At 39.3% G+C, this 24,480-nt stretch overlaps 1 protein-coding gene across 1 annotated transcript in view; it reads right to left on the minus strand.

The window, feature by feature from the left end:
* The window catches only part of Sorcs3 (sortilin related VPS10 domain containing receptor 3), a 581,112-nt gene that overhangs the window by 92,628 nt on the left and 464,004 nt on the right, over positions 1–24,480 (minus strand). Inside the window, exons 9-11 of the mRNA XM_042689442.1 lie at positions 15,018–15,197; positions 4,704–4,850; positions 2,787–2,889 (exon numbers count right to left, since the gene is read on the minus strand). Coding sequence (XP_042545376.1) covers positions 2,787–2,889; positions 4,704–4,850; positions 15,018–15,197 — 430 coding nt within the window. The remainder of the gene's footprint in view (positions 1–2,786; positions 2,890–4,703; positions 4,851–15,017; positions 15,198–24,480) is intronic.

Genomic DNA, 24,480 nt, shown 5'->3' on the forward strand with positions numbered 1-24,480 from the left:
TTTCAGGCTTCGTGACCATGTTAGGTCTTCAGTACTAATTAGGGACCAGTGTTTGGGATGCCGAGAGCCCTAGTGTTCTTACTTGCTAATAGCAGATACAAAACTCTGTAGATATGAATTCCTTCTGCATCTGAGAGAGCCCCAGCAAGAGGTGGGAATGAATCAAGGCATTGATTCGTCTGCCTGGCATTTCTGCCACCACTTCTCCATGCAAGATGGGAAGAGGGTATAAGCAGGGAGAGTGGAAAGGTGAAGGTCCTAGGGCCTTCCTGCAACTGGTGGGGACATAAATGTGGAAAGGTTCCTGGAGACACAAGCCACTCAGTGCCAATTATTTTCCTGGAGGCAAATAATCTCCCAGGGAGACTACACAGACAGAGAAGGGAAAGCTGGGCATGAGGAAGCCTGAGCAATGATTTAGCTCTGGCTTTTCGTAAGGAGCTCATCAGCTCCCAAAGAAATGCTCAAGGATAGCAAGAAGCCCTGGATGTCACTTAAGGGAGAAAAAAAGAAATTAGTCAAATTTAATGAACAAGAACAAAGAAAAAATAAGTCACTATTATCCCATGCCAGTTACTCAAAGAAGAGTTAAAAGTAGACTATTCACAGGTAATAGCAACTACCACTCTTCCCACATAACTAAACTCTCGGCACTCTGTTCACATTTAGTTTTGTTTAACTGGTTGGTTTGCTTTTTAAAGCAAGGTCTCCCTATGTAGCTCAGACTAGCCTTGAATTTACAGTTCTCCTCCCTCTGCCTTCCTTGTGCTGGGATTACAGGTGTGCACCATCCATGCCTAACTCTCCAATCTTTTAGATAGATTACTTGACCTCAAGTTGTTGCAACATTCTTGCAAGGTAGAAAACATTCTTTGTTACAGATGAGAAAAATGAAACCAAGAAGGTAAAACTAAGTCAAATTCACAAGCCTTGTAAGTGTTAGAGCTCAGCTTAGAAAACAAGAACCATGGGTTTCTGAGTTTCATTGCATCCATGATATATGTGTATGATTAATGGTACTATAGAAAGAGATGGACAAATTATAGTCTTCAGATATAAAAAGAGCAGCTTGAATGTCTATGATAGTAATGATGATGACAGATAGCATGTCCTGAACATTTAGTGTATCCTGAGTATGGTTTTAAGTATTTGAAATTCATTGCTTCATTTAGCCCTGCAATTCTACTATGTTAGTTCTATTATTCCCACCTTTCCAATGAAAATATTAAGGTCCAAGGTGCTTAGACTACATTGAACAATATCTGGCTACCTTTCAAGCATTCCAATCATGTTAAATTGTACTCCTGAGAAGTTTTGCAGCGGAGTTTCTGCTCCAGCCCTGGTTTCCTGTAGGCCTAGACTAAAGGCAAGGGTAACAACAGCCCCTGAGTTAGAGAAGCCAACTGGCACTGATGGTGGAGAATAGGATCACGCCCAAGCTAGGAGCACAGCAACAGATCCTGCCCTGAGTTATCACTGTCCTTGGTGCCTGACAGCAGTCATGCAATTCATGATTGACTCTTCTTGATCAAGATACCACCCAGAGGGGGGAAATACAAACAAGAATCAAATATATATCCTACAAAACTAAGAAGAGTAAAGGAAGGGATGAGGAGAGGAAGGATGGATAAGAAAGTTAAAGGCAGTGACATTGATCAAGATATATTGTATGCATAAATTGCTTTGTTAGATTGCAACTCCTTTGTACAACTACTTAAAGAGAGTAATTTTTTTAATAAAAAAAAAAAGAAGCTGGGTGCTGGTGGCTCACACCTATAATCCTAGCTACTCAGGAGTCTGAGATCTGAGGATCATGATTCAAAACCAGCCTGGGCAGAAGACCCTCATCTCCAATTAATCACAGAAAAAGCCAGAAATGGTGCTGTGGCTCAAAGTGGTAACCTTGAGTTAAAAAAAGAAAATACCAGCAGGCTCTATTCACTGACCATCTGAATAAAACAGTTGGTCACTGCTGGTGGAGTAGACACTTAGAGAAGAAAGCCATGTATGAAAGACCCAGAGCTTAAAGTTGATGAAAGAATCTGAATGTACCTCCTCAGAAAGCCACTGTGAATATATCTGCTTTCATCAAGAGAAAGCTGCCTAACACCAGAGCTCTAACTTCTAAGATTAGAAGCCTGCTTAGCCTGATGCTGTCAATGTATTCCTGAAAAGGTATATGCAAATCAAGTGCATGCTAATGAAACCACATTCCCCTGAGACTTTCATTTTCATCTGGGTTGCTTTATCTTCACTTCTGATTGATGTTCAGTGGACAGTGGTTCCAACAATGCAACCTTAAGCTTTTCTGGCCTTTCCCCCAGGCTTTCAGCCAAGTGCTTAATCATGTGTAAACAAACCTTTACATGCACCAGAGACCTCCTGATTAAAAATAGCTCTAGGGTGAAACTCTTTGTAAAGTATCTTCTGTGTAAAGAGAAAACTGCCCCAACTGATATTTGGAAGCTGGGAAGTTCATATACCATGTTTTCTTAAAGTGAGAATTCTTTTTTTTTTTTTTTCAAATCTCTCTGACCAGTAAGTTCACTGACAGAAATCTCTGGCCTCTTGCAGAACAAACCTAAGGATCTGTTCTGTGACTGGGGAAGAGGTTGTTAACCTTAGTTATCCACAACTGTTTGCATTCTAGATTCTAGCATGTTTTTCTGGAGAGAATTCCCATAGTTTCCATGTGAAACCCAAACTAGTGCATGTTCCAAAAATAAGTGGCAAACTTATTCTAGAGGTGCTCTGTGAGCGGGAAGCCCAGGAGATATTTTCCTTACCTGTGGCCACCACAAGTCCTGGGGCTGTCTCCTTGCTGGAGATTCGTCCTGAGGAATATGGATTTTCAGAGAGCTGCAAGTGCAGGTGTAAGGAACAGAAAGGCTATAATGATAAAGAAGAAAATTGTTTCACTCAAGGGAACTCCTGAATCTCCCATCCTCTTGCCCTACTAGAAATAGAACTTCACGATGCTCAGCTTACAGAAACAGTAAGATTTGGGACGATGAGCTTTAGACTCAGTTTTGAGGCATAGGTCATGTCCACTTGACATAGCTAGTATTACACATTCTGAGTTGTCCTGAACATCAGTCCATGGTCCTTTCCTTCCTAATATCATCTGTAGTCATATTCCTTGTCCTCATGGATGGATTTAAGAAGCTGCCCAGGCCTTTTTTTTCCCCAACAGAATAAGAACACTCTACCACCACCACGTCAGCCCTTGACCATCAAATTTTTAATTCTTTGAATTCTAAGAGGGCACTGAAAGAAGTGAAGAAGGAAAGCACAGTGAAATAACCTAGGCCCTCTACTCCCCACTTGCTTCTTCAACTGATTTGTCTCTCTGTGTGTACACACACACACACACACACACACACACACACACACACACACACAGAGTTTTATTTCTGTATATATATATGTATATATATATACACATACACAGAATACATATATATATGTATTTTGTTCCTGTTTATAGTTTTGCTTGAATCTCACCTGAAATATTTTAAGATATTACTGAAATTCCTCAGTCTATGATCTTTATGTAAGGACTTATGTATCCTGATTGTGCATTTTAAAAAGAGCTTGGAGGGGGGCTGGGAAGTTGGCTCAGTGGTAGAGTGGTTGCCTTGTATGCATGAGACCTTGGGTTGCATTCCTCAGGACCACATAAGCAGAAAAAAAGCAGGAAGTGGTGCTGTGGCTCAAATGGTTGAGCACTAACCTTGAGCTGAAGAGCTGAGGGACAGCACCCAGGCCCAGATTTCACACACACACACACACACACACACACACACACACACACACACACACACAATTAAAATAGCTTGGGGATTTATTAATACATATTCTATGCAATTAATAAAAATAATGATAGAAATGAGAAAATAGGAGACTAAGTTAAGAAAATAAGATAAAGTCATGGGTAAGGTTTAAGGGAGGAAAAACCAACTCTTCATGCTATAATCTTGATACTACAAGCTGTTCCTAGCATTAGGCTCCCCTTTGTCTCTGATCTTCCTAATACCCAAAGGATGTTTTAAAGAAGAAAAATTAACAAAACAAAATATTGGAGTTAGTTTAATATGCAAAATGGTAAGGCTCCATCTGTCCCAGTCTGTATCCTTACCTTTGATACTGAAGAGTTCTACCACTAGAGTGAAGTCTCTAATCTTTCCTGCCTTTAGTCTATTTTTCAGATTGGGTCTTGTGGTTTTATCCAGGCAGGGCTATCCTTAAAGTATTATCCATTCACTCATCTATCACTTTTGTCTTGCTGATAGTATCTCACTAATATTTTTGCCTAGGCTGGCTTTGAACTTTAATCTTCTCATCTCTAGCTGAAAAGCAGCTGAGATTACAGGTACACACCACCAGGCCAAATTTTGCCTGAGATTTTTATTTCTTCTATATCTTACTATGAGTTAGAGCTCACTGGATATTCTTAGTTGAATTGCACAGGCATTTATTGAGTACATGTAAATGCTGTACAGTTCAAATGAGTTATATGTGTGGGACAATCTGAACCCATAGACCAGTATTCTAGCAATTGTAGAAAATTGCTTTGCAGTAGCAGCCCAACTCCCAAGACCTCTTGTGAGTCTTGGGCTGGTGCTGAGAAAACCCTTGAGGTACCATGCTTGGGGGAGCAGCCTGCCCTGTGAACTGAGTCTGCATGGGACTTGGTGACTGACCAGCAGGCAGTGCACTGGGTTTCCTCTCAGGTCCACATCTGGAGCTTGCAGTAGGCGCCAATCCCTGCCTTTGTTGAAAGTGATGTATGTCTTCACCTGGTCATCCACCTTCTTGTTTGCCAGGAATATACCTTTGATACCTGCTACCTAGGAAAAAAGGTGAAAGTTGAAGAACCACATTGGCTCGAAATACCTGTAGTCTTAACGGAGTCCTGAAAGAATTCCTAGCATCTTTCACAGGTTGTTTGGAATATATGAGCTAGAAAGAGGAACATGATGAATCATGTTGTATATCCTGTAGCCTCTGAATGATGTTTAGTTTCATCTTCAGAGCATCTACCACCTCCCTACCTACCCCATCTCCATCTTCCTCATGTTCTTTCCCCCACTTTTCCTGAGTGTACTTTTTGCCATTTGATTTTATCTTTAATTCACTATTAACATTCACTCTGACCCCAGCTGAAGATGCTGCCCTTCCAGAGACATGTACCTTTATTTAAGAGAGTCTTGCACGTATTCTTAATGGTGGGAGACCAGAAATCCCAATTAGTAACCTAGTAGATTTTGGGGGGCAGATGACCTGGCATCTATTTCTGTCCATGTTACTGGCTCATTGTGTGATTGGCTCATAGCCCACAGTCACCTTAAAATTGGTGGGTTTTCCTCTTTTCCTTCATTAGCTGGCAAAGGGTCTATGAGATAATGCAGAGCAGCTTTGCCAGAGCTCCTAATGAATTGGGATCTGAATGTCCTTGATATTTAGAAGGCAACAGAGAATCACCACAACTAGAGTAAGCTGGAGGATTAAAGATCTATCACCTAATATGTTTCTAAGCTAAGTACAGATGTGACTCACTTTTATTTCTTTTATTCTTCATAATGGACAAGAACATTATTTAGGATGATAAAGTCCTATATCAAACAAAGATTCCTTGTAACTTTACAAGACATTCCAGCATATACTAAAGCCAAAAGTCCATTCAGAAAATCTAAACACATATAAACCATAGGCAGACCCACCTATTTGTTGGATGAAACTGAGATATATCAAGTTTTAAAATCCCACTTTTCATCTGTCCATGGGTCATGGTTAGCTGAATACTAGAGGAAGCAAAGGAAAAACTTCCATGGAAGGAACTAATATGATTTTGTTGTTCTTGTTTTTTCTTTTTTAAACTTTTTGTTGGTGGTGGTAGTGTGGTAGTGGTGGTGGTCATGGGGCTTGAAATCTGGGCCTGAGTGCTGTCCCTCAGCTCTTCACCTCAAGGTGAGCATTCTACCACTTGTGCCACAGTGCCACCTCTGGTTTTCTGGTGGTTGATTGGAGATGAGAGTCTCACAGAGTCTCATGGACTTTCTTACTTGGGCTGGCTTGGAACCATGATCATCAGATCTCATCTTCCTTAGTAGCTAGGATTACAAGCGTGAACCACCAGCACCTGGCTATGTTTTTGTTTTTCCTAAATGACCTAATTTAGTCGATGAATTAAGTCTTCTGTTGGATTTTTTTTCCCCTCAGTAACTTCACTGCCCTTCAAGGAAAATGCCAACCCAAATAAAATGAACAAACAAACAAACAAAAAACACAAAGCAAATGGAAAGGGAATGTCAGGAAGAGAAAAGAGTTATCAGGGAAGGACAACATCACCTGGGGAATTTGACAAAGAACCAAGGATATAATTGATTAGCCAGCCTCCCACCTTGAACTGAGGGTAAGGACAGAGAGCAGGATGGGGCAGGGCCTCTGCACTGGAGTTCTGCCTGTTCCTAGCCTCAGCCTCTACCCTGACAGTTTTCTGTCAGTGTCTTTCAAGGACACTGGGATTTCACATGCAAATGTGGAGGCCAAGAGATCCCCTAGACCACCACCCCCTCCCCCCCCACAGATAGCCTTGGACTTTAAAATGAGCTAAAAGGCATTAATTAAATCATTTCTTTATGGCAAGAAGAAACCTGTGTTTTTTCTAGAAGATTCTGCCAAAAGGTTCTGCTCTTGGCTGTAGAGTGGGTACTTTTTCTGTTGGACTACCATAAAATTCCTTCTCCTAATTCAGTGGCTCCCTCTCCCCACCTACCCTAAGCTCTATAACCACATATACACAGGTCAGACTCCCAGGGCCCTGATCCACAGCTCTTCTGAAATCACTGCCTTCTCGACCCTGTTTCTCACCTGCATGCATCCCATCACTGAAAGGTCACCACCCGGGCATTTCATGTGCAGCCCACAGAAAATAGGGCCAACTCAGGAGACTGAGGACTGAAAAGTAAATTAGGGAGGAGCAATTTCCATGGAACCCAGGTTCCTGTTACGTCACTCCATAAAGTCACAGGTATCACTTTGTCTTTTGAAAGGAACCAAACACTTTCCATCCATCTGTACTTGGATAGTTCAAAGCCCTTACACGATGACTGAATTACCTCTTGTCTCCACATCTTATATAAGCAAATGGGCTAAGATGGTAGGGCACTCAGCTTTTGGTATCTCACATCGATTTTTTGACTGGAACCCAAGTTAGAAATATGTTCTTGTTACAATCAGGGAGTTATAACCATATATTCATTAACACACGTACATATGTACATAAACATATTTGCCTAAAAGGTATCATGGAGCCCTACTCAGCCTTACTCAAGCAAAACAAAACAACTACGAAATTATTAAGGAATAAGACATATCTATAGTACTTGTCTTCATCGGAAGAGGACTATAAAGGTGTTTTCTCCACTGCTGTCTGAAAGGAGACATGAGATAGTGGCTAATGGTCTACGAAGATGTCCAAAGGAGAGGGTACAAGGTGTTAAGGCTCCATGGCCCACTTTCCCCCGGGAAACAGTAGATAAATAATAGCAGACCCTTGGCAAAGCACTGTGTCCAGGTGGCACGGTCATCTGCCAGTCAGGCCCCTGAGACCTCAGGCGAAAGAATTCAGGGTTCTGCTGAGAAAAGCAATTACCATGATCTGCCTTAGGCTGTCCCCAGAGTCCATCTCATGGTGAGGGTCTGATGAAGGTCAGCTGAGGGAAAAGTGCCCTATGGAGCTCACCAGCAGCTGTTCATTTGGCCCAAGAGAGGTCGCCAAAGGTCACAATTAAGCACAGGAGAAGGCAAGGAAGTGTGAGTAATATGAGCAGAGATCAGAACACTGAGTTTGGATAGTGAGTTTCATTATATCTATCTGTGTATAACTTCTTAGGGGATAAGTGTATTCACTGAGTAGAGAAATAAAAAACCCTAAAGAGGGTAGCGTTAGGTCCTATTCAGAATAGCCAAATATGTGCATGCACGTGTACACATGCACGCGCGTGCACACACACACACACACACACCTGATATTACTAAATGCTGATGTGGATTTGAAATGACCACACAGCTGCCACTTTCCAAACAGTTGTATAGCTTTTTAGAAATGTGCAATTCATTTGACTCACCCAGCAACTCTGAGGTATTTACCACGAGCAAAAAAACAAAAACAAAAAAATATAACCAACACAAAAAAACTATGATGATATGAATGCTAATAGAACTGGCATTCATAACCACCCAAAACTGAGAGCATCCTGATTATTCTTCAACTGGGGATAGCTCACTAGAGCACCTCCACACAATGCAATACTACTCCACATATCCATAGACACACTTGACGACTAGATGACTCTCAGATGCATTCTCCTAGGTGAAAGACGCCAGACTTCACACAAAGGTAACCCACTATGTCATTCCACTGATTGCTACTCCAAAAAAGGCAAAAGCACAGACAAGGAGAAGATGGCTGACTGTCAATGACATCCCAGATTGACTAGAAAAGCGAATATTCTGGGGAATAGAACTCTCTGCCTTGACTTCAGTGGCAGTTACACAACTATATATACTTGTAACAACTCATAGAACCACAGACAAAAAGGGTAAGTTTTACTGCTTGTAAATTATGTATATTTCAAAAAAAACTATAGATTCAAAAGGGTATTTGAAACATCTGAAATTATAGGCAGAGAGAGACCCTATCAAATACAGCCTCACAATTTATTAACCATAACATCTGAGCCAAACCACCAAATTCTCTGCATCTCTGTAATTTCTTCAGATGTGATGGGAATTAGATATGCCACACAGAAATACTATAAGAAACACATAAGAAAAGTATGTAAACTATTTACATCTATGCATTCCAGTATGTAGGACAGCCACTGACAACATATGATTCCTTAAAATGTAGTTAATGATACCAAGGGACTGCTTTTCAATTTTATTTAAAATTTGAGTCAATGTAAATGTAAACTTAAGACATGGTATTCAGTTTGGTTATTGGTAAACTTTTAACACATAGTTTTAACTAAATTATTATTATTCTTATTTTATGAAAAGTAACTGTTGATCAATATAAATGTAAACTAACACATGGTATTCAATTTGGTTATTGGTAAACTTTTAGCACATAGTTTTACTAAATTATTATTATTTTATGAAAAGTAACTGTTGATCAAGTATTTCAGGTTAAAAATTAGCATATGAATTAAGTTGTATGAGAAACATAAAATATATCCAGGATCCTGGATATTCAGTATAAAAAAATACCAAATTAAAGTTTTCTCATATTAAACCTATACTAAATGAAAATATTTATTTAAGTAAAATATATTATTATATATTATGTATTATTAACTTCATCTGCTTTTTTGCTATTTAAAATATGCACAATAAATATTTAAAAGTATGCATGTAGCTCATTCAGTATATTACTGTATTTGCCAGTGCTTGTGTAAGGCTTAAGGGTGAAGCTGTTTTGATCATAAGGAATTTTAAGCGGAATACTTTATACCAAAGGAAAGTGCTGTGCAAAATTTTTACATCAGCTCAGAGATGTTTCTAGAGCATAACTGAATATCTGATTCTTGATTTGTGTGTCACGTGGAAATGAAATAGAGTTTATTGGTGGGAATGTGGGAAGCGATCATCGTAAGCCCACAGAAGGGATGTCTTCATTGTTAACCCCAGCCTTGTTCAGTGCTAGACTTCTGCCACCATTCGGGAGAGCTTAATAAACATTTGCCTTTCAAATGTTATTTCCTTCCCTAATTATCTAATCATGTTCATGAGAATATTCCGTTTTCAAGTATAGATTAAGAAATGAGTCAACAGGAGAATTGCTCTATTGAAGATGCTACTGTAAGATTTAAAAACAGAAATTGTGGGCTTGGGAGTACTCAGTCGAGTTGATCTGCTTCAGTCTCCAAGGACTATCAATGTCTCACTGTTACCTTTTCATCAAAATTCATGCTTTCATGGATCTTCTCCATTGTCAAGAGGCTTGAGAGGTCTACTGTGCAAGGTAAGGTGATTCACCACTACCTTAAGGAGATCAAGGTCAACCTGACCTACCTGATACCTGACATTTAACTAAAGGCATCTCTGACCTTTGGGATTGTAATACCCTGTAAAATTATAATGTTACAAAGTAATCTCTAACATACTGGTATTATTAATTGGTTGTATGTACTCATGGGAAGAAAAAGATAGACTAAAGGCCAGCGCTTTCCTAGTATCTCTATGATCTCCATACCCACTACTCCACAAATCCACTCAAGAATGCAGGAACCTAGAGCTCCACCCACCTGAAGCTGGCTCTCCTCTCCTCAACTGCAGCCATCCATCATGTGAGCCAACTGACTTCTAAGTCTCCTCTGATTTCTTGTTTTAGTTTACCTTTCCTTTTGTGACCCCAAAAGGAAATAAAAGATGTACCTCTACTATGATTTAGACTGTGATTTCTACCCTAACAAGCTCACTTCCATGTGTCCTGTAGACTGTGAGCCTTACACACCAGTCAATCCTCACACACCTGACAGAATACTGTCTGGAAAGTGGTGTTCATTTAGCTGAATTAGATGTGAGACTCCACAGCTTTTTCCAGCTGTATCACACAAGGGTGTTTGAAGTCCAGGAGAAAAAAATGCAGGCTCTTCGCTAACTGGACATATGGTACACAATCCCAGTTTGCATAAGAATCTACAGAAAGAAGGTTGAATCCTAATGACCCCTGGAGACCAATTAAATTGAGCTTTATCTCTTAGCCACAGAATGTATCTCCAGGTGCAAAACAACATCCCTGTTAAAAATCTTCAATATGGTCATGGTCCAGATACTGTCTGTTTTCCATTTACTCACCTGTGACTTAAATGCCTTCTAGAATTTAAAATCTAACTAAGCTACCACACGTTCATTTCTGTCCTAGACAAGCATCAATGCAAAACAAATAGACAAGTGAGATCACTTGCTCCAAAATCTACACCATCCATGGTTTAGTTCATGCCTAACATTTGGTCTGGCTCACCCTTCCTCCATTCTCCCCAGGATAACAGATCAATCACATTGATGTAAAGAATTGAACACATACAGCTTATACTGATTTGCCCAATTTTAGAATCCACTTGAACAAATCACATATTCTGTACCTCAATTCTCAGTTGTTACAGAAATGATCCTCTACAGGAAAATATTTGATTTACCATCTCTGCCTGCTACCAAATGGATGAATCTAACTCAAAAGATTAACAATTCCACTTCCTCTTACACAACTTTTAGAACAATAAAATTTTGGTTGACTTCCATTTGTCTCATTCTTTCTCTTTGACTCAATTGGTTCTAGCCTTGGGCAGGGACTTGGTCTACTGACCCTCTCAAACGTTGGTTGTAAGCTGCCTGAAGATAAGAATCAGCCATCTCTGCTGACATGGAGCCTAAATACAAAGTATGGACATGAGCAATGCTAGTGAAGCTAAAAGAAAAACAGGCTTACAGAGCTGGTTTTGAAAAAGTTGCCCCAACCTGATGCATCTTGCTTCTCTGTAAAAGCAATGACACCATGCTATTTTTCTCCCAGCAATATTGAAGACCAACTTCAGCAGGGAGACAAAAAAATTACGTGTATCTGTGCACATTCTTCATAGTGATTCACGCTCTGCTTCAGATCACAGTGGCTTGAGGTTTTAAATGGCCAAGGAGGTTCAGCTTCCCTTTCTTAGCAGAATATCACAGTAGCAAACTTGCCCACAGTGCCAAGGAAGTCAGAGACATGGGGGCTTCTTGTTACTTGACTATAAAATCATCTGCAGCCACGTCTGCCATCTGCTGTTTGGATCTGACCACAGGGGCATCAATAAACATCTCATCTCTATCACCTGACTTGTACAAGCAGGAATTCGTAATGGCCTCAGTCTTAGGAACATTCACCTAAACACTCCCCCAGGATGTGAGTCATTTTTAGTAATAAAAGTATATTTCTTTTTCCTGGTGTAGTTACAGGCATGAGAATGTAAGTGTACTGAAGTTATTTGTCTCTACCCATTTTCACAACAAAAGAAATCTAGGACATTTCCCCAAGTGGGACCTTGTCATTAAAGGGAATCACGTTAACACTTGTCAGTTATGTCCTAGGAAATGAGGGTATTCCCGCTGCTTTTGTAGAAGTAGAATGACATCCATTCCTCTTCTTTTAAAACACATGTACTTCCATTCATCCCATGCCTTTGGGTTACCACACCTCTACCTAATAGGATAACTATAATACAAACTATTTCTGCCACTCTCGATAACTGAGTAGCCAACATTATACCACTGTATGGAGGCTAGAGCTTAGCAAAGCACTATTCTGGGGAGATCATTGTCAAAAGCACATACTTGCTATTTTAAAAGCTTCTTTTCATTCTCCCAAAGGAACATCCACAAGTGAACAACAGCTCAGGGAGCCCATCTTAGGCCCCACCTGGAATAAACAACTCAAGCATACAACCTATGTGGATTCGACCACCAGCCACTGCTTGATACTAGACAATAAGACATTCCATCTTTATCTCCATGTGGTCAGCCAGGGCCCATCACTGTTCCCAGTCCCGCCCATCAAAGTGTGCTCTCCCTCTCTGTCTCTGTCTCTCTGTCTGTCTGTCTATCTGTCTGTCTGTCTGTCTGTCTCTCTCTCTCTCTCTCTCTCTCTCTCTCTCTCTCACACACACACACACATACTACACACACTCACAGAATCACAGAAGCATAACAACGCACCACTTCCTCAGGGTCACTAAAGCTAGTTCATTTCTAGTTTCTATGTGAAATCTCTTAAATTGTAAGAGAGATTACTCTTTAACTGATAATTGAATTTTATGAAACAGAACAATATATGTGGCCTGCTCATATTGGAGCCCAGTCTTTACCCTGCATAGCTGTTGGCATCTGATGACACTTTCATGCTTAGCAGTGACAAACTGCATTAATAAATAAGATTTTCAAATAACTTAAGCACATAGCTAATACTATTTCTACCTGGAGTCCATAAGAAAAAGCACAGTTTAAAAAAGATACCTAAGTTATCGATTAGGCTACGTACCTTCATTTCTGGCATGTAATCATGCTATGTACACAAGATCATCTCTGTTGAGGCAGAGACCACACAGATGTTTTATCTCCCACCTCACAATAATCTCACAAAGAATCTCAATTTTCCTGGAATTGAGTCACAGGGAATGTACATCTCTTGACTCAAAACAAAGTTCTTCTTTTTTTTTTTTTGAAAATGTAAAAGATGGGGCTGGGAAGGTGGCTCAGTGGTAGAGTGCTTGCCTTGCATGCCTGAGGCCCTGGGTTCGATTCCTCAGTACCACATAAGCAAAAAGAAAAAAGCCAGAAGTGGTGCTGTGGCTCAAGTGGTAGAGTGCTAGCCTTGAGCTGAAGAGCTGAGGGACAGTGCCCAGGCCCAGAGTTCAGGCCCCACGACCGGACCCAAAAACAAAACAAAACAAAGAAAATGTAAAAGATTTTATTGAGCAAATGGTGCTGATGCACCAGGACCACACCTGGAGTTGGGATCCCAGGAAACAGCCCCAAGTGACAGCCCATATTGGCTTTTCAAGCATTTGGGGCTAGGGTAGGGAAAGGGGGAGGCTGGGTGTTGGTTTTAGCCAATGATACTTACAAGAAATTCGCACTTTAAATTTCCCGCCAAGGTTTTGCTGGTGGGAAGCAGGGGAATAGAACTAAGGGTGGTGATGGTTCCACTGGGTTAGGGTGAGCATTGCTCAGAAAAGAGCAGAATCAGACATTAGAGTTACCGAGTTACAGGGTTACAGGGTTACAATTACAGTTACTAGCTAACATAGCTAGTTACCAGGGAAATCTTATCCAAGCACACTTACATTTATATCTTAAAATTGTTCATTATCCATTTTACACAATCCAAATTAGATATTACATTCCATCTTTACTTCCTCTACCATATCATTTTCCCCTTTTGTTTTGTCAGGGGTCAAATCTTTGTCCCCTGAGTATCCTTAGCTAAGGGTATATACTGGGAACACAGGATCATGAGTTTTACAATGGAGCTAATGTACATAGAATCAGGATTGGTGCGCTGATGTGAAAGTATTCATTAGGTCTATCTGTATGGTGGGGTAGGCCCTTTTCATCTTAGACACTGGTTTAGTTCATAGAGCAGCCCCCGCTTTTAGGTCAACTACTGGTGGGAGTAGGAATTGCAGGATCCACAGCATGGGGGAGGCCAGCCCTGATAGTTGGAGATAACAATCTCAGAGAACTAAGCATTGTGGTAGTCTTAGAAGCATGCAAAACCCTCTTGGTTAAAAAGCCAGGTCGTCTCATTGGCAGAAGTAATCCTCTAACATGGCCGGGGACTAGACTTCCTTTTCATGGAACAAGGTTTATACATGGCCTTAGGAAAGGCCTGCTGCTTTTATACAAACCCATCTGATATAATTAGAGATCCTTTAGTCAAAGTAAGAGAGGACCTGTGTGCAGGGAGGACAACTGGCAATAATCCTCAAATTGGTATCAAAGCTTCTTTGATTGGAAACCATGGGTAAGGACTCTTATCTCCACCTTAGCCATGGGTAAGTACTCTTTCCTTGACCTTAGCAGGGCCTCTTTACCATGCCTGGTAAACACACCAATTAAATATGTTTTTTAAAAAAGTGGGGCTGTGGCTCAAGTGGCAGAGCACCAGCCATGAGTGTAAAAGCTCATGGACTGCACTCAGGCCCTGAGTTCAAGCTCCAGGACTGGTACCAAATAAATAAATAAATACATAAACGAACAAACAAATAAATAAATAAATATGTAAAGGACCTTGTACACTAAAATGCATGACTAAATATATCCAAGACCATATTAGTTCTGTAAAACCCAAGACAAATTTCTTAATGACACATTTGGGATTAGCATCCAAAACTCCAAAACTTGTGTTTAGACTATTAAGACTCACGACAAGTAAGAGATGTCAACCCAGTAAAAGGCCAACTTTGGCTCCATACCTCATATAATTCGATAATAATGTTTCCCAGTAGACCTCGGCTGCTCTTAATGTTCTCCATGGCCAGGGTGAAGTAGATACCACGTGTGTCTGAGATGTAGAGGTTGTAGGTGTCGTTCTGATTCCATTCTTGCACTGCTGCAAATACTTGATTTTCATCAGTGCTGATGATGTGCATGTCCTGTAATAAGAAAAACGTCCTGTAAGGCAGCAGATCACCGTATCGCTCTTCTCGTTGGGTCCCGAAGAAGTACCATGACTTATTAATCAGTTGAGGACAGCTTGAGTTTTAGGCAAATATTAAACCATTCTATGTTAGATGAAGGCTATAAATTATGAGCTCCATAGTTTCTGCTCCTTGTTAAGTAACAGGAAGATAGGTGTAAGGAGCTTTTGGAGGGACTCATTTTCCATGGCTTCAAGGGTTCATCCACTTTGTTTTATTTTTATATGTAAAATGTGTTAGGGCTTACAGAGACATACAGCTTTGCAAAAGGAAGCTCACGCATGCAAAGGAAGCAAGACCTATAGTCAACTGATTTTCATTTATAGTTTTAAATTTTGTGGTGTCGTGGGTTGTGTTTTTCTTTGTAATCTTCAGCATCAAGAAGGGTGGCATGGAGCAACAGCCAATGAGTCTGGCTTGAAATCTCCAAATCTGCTTCACAGCTGCACCATCAAGAGCTGTTCTATACAGAGGAATACTGGCAAGTAGTTTAGAAGTAAAAGGTAATGTAGGGCCCAGTGCTAGTAAGATGAAATTACCTTTGAAACTCATTGATGTAGAGTAAGTGATACTCAATATGGAATTTAGTGTGCTGTATCCCACTATAAACACCTAACATAACCACTGCAGAGGCCAGCTGTATGACTGTAGAATATGTTTGTTTCCATAGATTTCCATTTTCCCTCCTCAATAGGGAAAATATTAGGTCATCAATAAAATGCTTAGTATTTGGGCACATTTCTAAATGTATTTTTTGCAATTAATAGTCAATAGTAAGATTATTTCCATTTCATACAGGCACTCAGTGCTTCAGATTATATAGCTGACAAATGGAAGAATTCAATTTTGAGCATCTGTTTGAAGCTAAACTAATGATTAGCTTCTAACAAGTTGGATACATAGTTTCTAGATCAGAGATTTCATACTGATGACCAGGGAATACTGACTGCAAATGTTATTTTGCCGTATCCTATATTGAATAGGTAATCTGTGGACTTGCACATGGAGTCTTAGGCCCCTAGCTCTCCATCCACGTATGTTGTTATGATCAACCACTTGAATGTTGACATTAACTTCGTGGTCTCTGAATTCATTTCAGTTAAGAATCCTGGCCTGGATCACTTCTAAAATCACACTGAGTAGTTTCACAGTTCAAAATTATTTTTAAAAGCCAGTTTGCTTTTGCTTTGGTGGCCAGGAACTGTATAAAGATCTTCACCATTTAAACCTTTTATCTAGGGAGCCTAGACTATAAAGTTTCCAAAAGCACTCTATATTTTTACAAAAAAAAAATGAATAAATATAGTTTTATATTAGATAACTGGGAGGTAGGGGAAGTAAGCAAACAAATTCTAGATCCTTTATTGGGGATTCTTTGACAAATGGCGTCTGGCCTTGAACTCTCTAGGTCACCTTGACTAAGAACTTCCTTGCTCATTTGTGCTTACACATCTTGTAGAATTACAAGCTCCTGCTGGGCTGTTTGAAAATGGAAAGAAGTCTTACTCTTTAAAACCATGTGATGAAATCGTGTTGGGTTGGTGTGGAATGAATGCCCAAGAACCCAGTAGGAGGGGAAATAGCAGCTGCAGGAACTACAGATTAAATTCACTTACCCTGTTAAAAATGCAATAGAAACTCCTGACTTTTCCCAGATGTTTTGGTCATAAAAATGAATGAGCTAAGTTATTTTAGACTAAACTAATGTAAAAGAAGTAGGAATAAACAACTTAAAACACCAGGGCACGGTCAGGATTAGATACAGCCAGGTTTGCTATGAATGCATATTAGGTAAATGCTGACTTGGGGCTATGCCAGCTGGTGAACAGGTACCAAGGCTCTTGGGAGAGAGCCTTGGTGCCTCATGTGTCTGGCATTCTGAGATGTCTGCCTACGAAGTTCTCAATCATTCAAAGTCATTCAACTAACAAATGGCAATGCTATGATTTAAGCACAAGGCCTTCTTAACCAAAAAAAGAACTTTTCAACATAATATTGATATAGCATAAGTGTGCAACAAAATGACCTAGAAAACGTGGCCAGTTTCTTTTTTTTCTGCTCATTCTGAAGAGCAGAAAAGAGTAGGTTTCCCATGCTGGCCTTCAACTTCTGGTTAGGCTCAAGTGATTCTCCGACCTTGCAACCTCCCAACTATCTGGGATTACAGATGTGTACCACCAGGATTCCCCAAATCCCAATAGGCTACAAACTCAATACCACTTGTTGAGATCATGAATTAGTTGTCTGGCATAGAGCTGTAGTGCTATCTGAACAAGTCCACCATGTGAGTCTGATATAACTTGAGCCCAGGGAATCCCTTTTTGAAAAAATTCTCAACTACATGAGTTGGCTCCAAATGGGTTTCTTAGTTGAATAGGGGTCATCAGAATACTGTCTTCAAAATCAAATAAAAATGTATTAATTAAAATTTGTCTAAAAGGATTCTGAACAATAATGAAGTTTTCTATTCTTTGTCTAGAATCCAGATAGATACCTCAAACTCTAAAGGATATGTCACTTTCTTGCTTGCTGGTTCTGAGAACACGCAGCAAGAAATTTGGTAATACAGGTTGGGAACTTAGTATAACTTAGAATTTGAACAGCATCAGACATAACTACTTTCATGTTTTGATTTGGAAAACAGTGATGGGTACTATTCTTCCTCCTAGCAATAATTTGGGAAAATTAGAATTGCTTTCTGAAAACCAAAACCCGTGACCCTCTAGGTAAACAATGATGGCAGTGCTTCCCTGTTCTTACTCATCTGGGCATGCTGTAATTTCACTCATTATGGAATCATTATTTGCCATGTGTCAGTATTAAGTATTTTCCATGTGTCAGTATTTGCCATGTATCAGTATTTGCCATGAGACTGAGAGAAGAAGAAAGGTAACAGCTAACCCTAAGAAGATTCCCTCCTGATGGGAATGACATTACATTCAAATGTGACCCCTCTCAAACCTGACTACATGCCACACTAGGGGCCCTGAACCAGGTGACTAGAATGACAAGGCTTCCAGATGAGAGAGGGTAGGATATTTGAAGAAATAAATCATAGAACTCACTCCATGTGGAAAGTAGTTTCCCTTCCAGGAAAGGAGTACCCGGGGGGGGGGGGGGGGGAGCTCCATCAACAGGGGCTCTGTGCAGCCCATTGGACCTTCACTCCTAAAGGAGTACAAGGCATGCATAAAGTTTCAAGTGGAAGAAAGAATGATGAGAGCTGATGAATGTAGATCAGAGATTGGGAGATTATCAGGTTCCCTGTGTGATCATATTCATTGTGAGATCAATGTGAAGATCAGGTGAAGAAAGGCAATGGTTAAGTAGATCTGTCCTTTATATTTTTCAATTCTGCAAAAATACAATAAATTCTTGTCTGCATTCTGCCTCCTTCCTCCCTTCATTTTCCTATACCACTTCCCTTGGCCCCCAACCTACATACCCATGTACATACCTATTTTCTGGTACTTATTTTTGGGAGGCTTTGACTTCGTCTTTTAAAGAATTATACTATTTATGCTCTCCATAGTCTATTACATTCAGTTAACTCATTTGTAGTCCTTTGTTTATCAACCAGTGTGTTTACTTGTAGATTTTTAGGCACATTCTAGCTACCACAAATGAGGGAAACTATGCAACCTATGCTTCTCTATGTTTGGCTTACTTCATTTAATATAATTTTTCCAAGTCTTTCCACTTCCTTATGAATAATACAGTATCATTTTTCATAAGTGTGTAGAATTCCATTATTCCATATATATATATATATATATATAAATACATACATAAATATATTTACACACACATACATATATATCACATTTTTGATCCATTTATCAATTGAGAAGCATCTATCTGGGATGATTCCATATCTTGGCTATGGTAAATAATGCTGAGATGAACATGGTTGTGCTTGTAGCTTTAGTTTTGTTTGTAATCTATTGTAGAGAAGCCCAGGAGTGGAATTTCTTGGTCATGGTAGCTCCATGTTTAGTTTTTTGAGGAACCTCAATACTGCTTTCCAAAGTAGTTGAACAAACTTACATTCCTACTAGATGTAATAAAATTCCATTTGGCAACATCCATGCCAGCATTTGTTATTAGTTTTCTTGATATTGGCCATTCTAACTGGGGTGGTACTTCAATGTTGTTACAGCATAAGGCTAAAACAACCTGGGCTTAGAATGTCAGGTAATCAGGTAGCATGATGAAACAATTGAACATGACATTATTTTCTTTGGGGTCAAATGATTCTCAGAAGAGCTGTTATGGTGAAGCTGTACCTCCTTACACTGTTTGGTTAAGCTCCCAATGTTTGCATATGTTTGAGGTGGGGTGTGGGCAGAGTCCAGGAACTGAAGAAAGAATAAAAGTCCTCCTTAATTTTGATCAAGCAAATTACCAGGCATTTGTCCAGATAGGGTGACTAGGACAACAGTTTTCCAAATCACTTAGGAGCTAAACAAACAGTGAGAATCTGGCCTTATTATAGGTAAACAAGGCAGACATCTGAGATTTATCAAGCCATCTAGGGGAGGTGGCTCACAGCAGTAAGCCATCTCCCAAACACAAAACTGTGAGAGAATTTCTTAGGATTGGCTGTTTTCCAGGAGCACAGGGCTTAGGCAAAGCTCAAAACCATCCGTTCTAATCTGAATCCTCTACAGAAAAAACAAACAAAAAAAAGCAAAAATATAACACAATTTTTTTCTAGCTGAAGTGATTATTAAAATAGCAAGTTAAGAATATACTCAGGAACTTAAAAAGACAAAAGAGAGCACATCAGTCTCTGAGTGGTAAAGCAATGCCTTAGGCAATCTAGAGTTCAAAGTTGTCAGAAACAGAATCCCATCATAAACAGAGCTCTCCATGTCAGGAAGATAAGGGCACTGGCATTATTTTTTATAAAAAAAATAGTTCTTTAGATTTTCTGATCATTTCACACCAGACCCAAAGTGATCCATTCAATGCATCTTCATAACTTGGTCAAACAGTATTATTGTCATCACACAGTTGAGAAGCCCTGATTTCCTAGAAAAGCAAAATGGCAGAAGTGAAAGAAAGCTTAAGCTTCTGTTCATATGTCAATTACCTTTTTCCTAGGTTGCCACTACTCCCTGTCACATGCCACCAGGCACTCCACTGGTACATGAGTTTCATGGCTAAAAACAAAGAGGGACCACCCAGTGCCAAGGGAATAAGTTATGGAGGATTGGGCACAAGTCCGCTTACTCTCTGCAAATTGTTCCAATTTGCATGCTCTAAGCAGATAGTCTGGGAACACGTACTCAGTGAGATGGGGGTCTTTTTTATGCTTGTTATTTTAACCAAGACCCCTAACATCAGTCACAGGTCTTTATGGAACAACAACAACTTGCTTAAAAGCCATTTCCATTTTTAAACAATGGAAAGAACCAATCCATCACCACCCCCTCCTTGTTAACCTCAGTTACCAAAGAGATCAATAACCGTCCAGCTATTTTCACAGTTTGTCCTATTAGTGAGATGCTACACCGAATGGGGTTGCTTGGCTGGGGTGATTCGCCCCACAGTAAGCTGCCATGAGGCTGCTAATCATTAATGGAATGCTGTATGGTGGCAATCAATTCAGGACCTAATTTGTCCCTACCTGCAGACATACTGCTTAGGGAAGTGAATTGTTTGTTTTCCCAAGAAGGTTCAAATTAAAAAGAATAATAAAATATATATGTGGAGTCTCACATCGGGAAGACTGGAAAGTTCCTCAATCTCCTTTCTTGGGCCATTTTTTGGAGTTTTTCAGGTTACTGTAGTAGCAATTTCCTTTTGGAAAAATGCAACTATGAATTTTCCCTTTCTAATCCTCTCCAGTAGAGAAAACCAGTTTAAATTGTTTGGGTGTAGGCTATCTCAAGGAGAGGGTACATCCTACAACCACAATTCTATGCAATAGTGCCATTAAAACCAGTCATAAAGAAGTTATAGTAAGAGAAGAAAACAGTTTTGATGGTCTCTGAGGTTATTTAAATAACCCATGTTAGAGGCTTCCTTGTCAGCCTTTCAAAATGGCTTGCTTGTTAAATGAACCATGCTCTTTCTTAAAACAGGGCCTATGTACATACAGCCAGCCATCTGTATCCATGGATTCACAAATTTAACTTACTATGGATCCAAACTGAAGTTAAATTTGCATTTGTATCAACTATAGATTTCTCTTCTTGTCACTAACCTCTAAACAATATACCACAAAATCTGTTTATGCCATTTATATATATTATGTGAGGTAGTATAGAAGAATGACATTGTCCCATTCGTAAGGAAATAGAAAGACTTGGAAAAAATTATTTTATGTGAAGTAAGCCAGACCCAAAGAAACATAGGCAGCATGGTTTCCATCATTTGTAATAACTAGAATATGCCTATAAATAGTTAATCCAATGGATAGTAAAGGACAAATAATGATGCTTGGACATGATTAAACAGTGTTCTAAGCATTTGCACACTGAGAACAAAGGAGACAATTCTTAGGAGAAGATCATAATGGCTCAATAGATATGTGTATATGACCATATAAAATAAGTTTATTGAAATGAACTCTAATAATTAGAAACAAGAGGTTTTTGTTATTGTATTGTTTGAAATTATTTATTTTTTCTTCCTCTTTTCTCCTTTGTTTTATCCCTGTGGTCACTGTTTTTGATTTCTGTACACTTTGACTTGTATGGAAGTTTATCTGATTTGGGGAAAGGAAGGGGAATCATAGAAACAGTGTGACAAAGGGTGAACCAATTCAACAATAATACTCACTAGATACTATTCCAGAAATGAACTTTACAACTTGGTGGGAAGGGGAGTTGGTAGGGAGAAAGTGGGAGAAAATGAAGGAGAGGGTAATACTGTTCAAAAAGAAATGTATTCATTATCTTACTTAGGTAACTGTAACCCCTCTGTACATAACTTTCACAATAAAATTTAAATTTAAAAAATGATTTAAAGTATCACAAAGGAAGTGCACAGGCGATATAGAAATACTGCACCATGATAATAAAGGAATTAAGCATTTGTGAATTTTATATTTGTGGGTGGGAGATCCTGAAACTAATCCTCACAGATAACAAGGGACAATAATATTTTCTATCAACTTCTCCCTACCCATATTTGATCATTTAACTCTTTGTCTTTCTTGTATTGCTTTGTATGTGACTTTCCCTAGGATCCTGTCCTTTCTATCCACATTTAGTTAGCTGCTGCTTTTAAGATGGACTTTGAACTTCTACAATACCTTTCTGTACCTAAAGTTGCTTTTGTCATGACTCTTTTCTCTATTGGATCATAAACTTTAGGAAGAGATGATCATTTGTGTCTTACTACTCTAGTTAGAGAGTATGTTTGGTTTGGTGCCTGGCACTGAGTAATTACTTAAATGGAAGAAAGAATAGTTAAATGCATAAAAAAGAAAGGAAAAATGGTGAATAATATAGCAATGAATTTGGATGTGTAGGTGCCTTTATTGTATCCTGACTTGCAATCTTTGGATAAATGCCCAAGAGCAATTTTGCTCTTTCATAGAGTACTTCTATCTTCAGGTTTTCTTGAGGAATCTCCATACTGCCTTCCATAGTGGCTACACTAATTTACATTCCTACCAAATGTGTCTTTTTCCCAGCATCCTTGCCAGAATTTATTGTGGCTTATATGTTTAATGATGGTTATTTTAAATGAAGGAATACGGTCTCTCAAAGTTCTGTGATTTGCATTTCTTTATGGCCAGAGATGGTGACCATTTCTTCATGTATTCATTGGCCATTTTTTTCTTTTCAGAAGTATCTGTTCATATCCTTTGCCCATTATTAATCAGATTATTGATTAAGCCTTTGTTAGATGTATACCTGGAAAGATCTCTTCTACTATCGACTGTCTTTTTACCCTAGTAACTGTATCCTTTGTTGTGAAGAAACTTTTTGATACAAATCCCTTTTTAAACTTCACTCTCCTATTTGTTGAGTCCTTGGAATTTCTGAGTAGCCATGAATTTCCTGCCTATGTCAACCAGGTGCAAAGTTTCCCTTATTCTTTCCTGTCTTATGTTCACAGTTCCAGGTCTGCATTTGAGGTCATCGATTCATATTGAATTGATATTAGTACACTACTCACCATAGTCAAGTTATGGAAATAACCCAGACACCCTACAACTGATGAATGGATCAAGAAAATGTGGTATATGTACAGTATAATTTTTTGGTTCTTCCCCCAGGAAGAATAATATTTTTTCATTGGCAAGAAAATGGATGGACCTGGAAAAATTATGTTGAGTCAAGTAAATCAGGCTCAGAGAGTCAAATGATGAATATATTCTCTCATATGGAAGTTTGATCTGAAATTGAAACACATTTAGGAATATTTGCATATATACATAATCAAATCAAAGGTTTATGTGGGGGTGGATATCCATGGTGTAATCCCTTTGAACAATGAACAGACAGTTTAACAAAATGAATACCAGGAACCTGAAACATGTTTGATGGAGGAGGGAATTGAGGAGAGAGGGGTGGATGAGGAGAGAGAGGAATGGTGGGAAAATATAATCTTAATACTCAATGTACAAATGTAAAAATGGAAGTAGAAAACTTGAGGGGTTAGGTATGTTTGGGATAGATGGGAAGAGAGTACTGGAAGGGATAAATTGATCAAGAGGCATGGTACACATGCATTGACAGGCTGACCCCTTTGTAGAACAAATGATTTTGTTAATAAGGAACAAATGAATGAATACATGTGTTCATAACTAGCCAAACAAGTAAATATTAAGAAATATAAAAGTATCTACCTTCTCATTGCTTAATCCTCAACTCTGTACTCCCTTAGCTTTTCACAAGGTTTCCTGGTGCCAGATCGTTGGCCAACCTCTTTGCCACATTAGAGTTGGTAGGTCTCCAACTGGACACTGAGCTCCTGATTAATTAATGCAATTACACTCTGTCCTTATTCACACTGAAGCTGTAAGACTCATCTCCCCCAGGAAGTCAATGCTCACAACAAATGGCGTTCACGGAGTAAGTTTTTATGATTTTCCAATAGAGGAGCTAAATGTCATCATTGATATTAACATTCTGGTAAATTAACTCCTTTTAATTACTCACCGTGGTAGAGGGGAGTGGAAACACAGACAATGCACTTACAGTCTAGTCTTAAAATGTAAAGAGAAGCAAGAAAACCATTAGACTCATCTACGCTATGTGCTTAGCTATGTGCAGCA

Source organism: Dipodomys spectabilis, unplaced genomic scaffold, assembly GCF_019054845.1.
Source record: "Dipodomys spectabilis isolate Male_0828 unplaced genomic scaffold, ASM1905484v1 ptg000125l, whole genome shotgun sequence".
NCBI lineage: Eukaryota > Metazoa > Chordata > Mammalia > Rodentia > Heteromyidae > Dipodomys > Dipodomys spectabilis.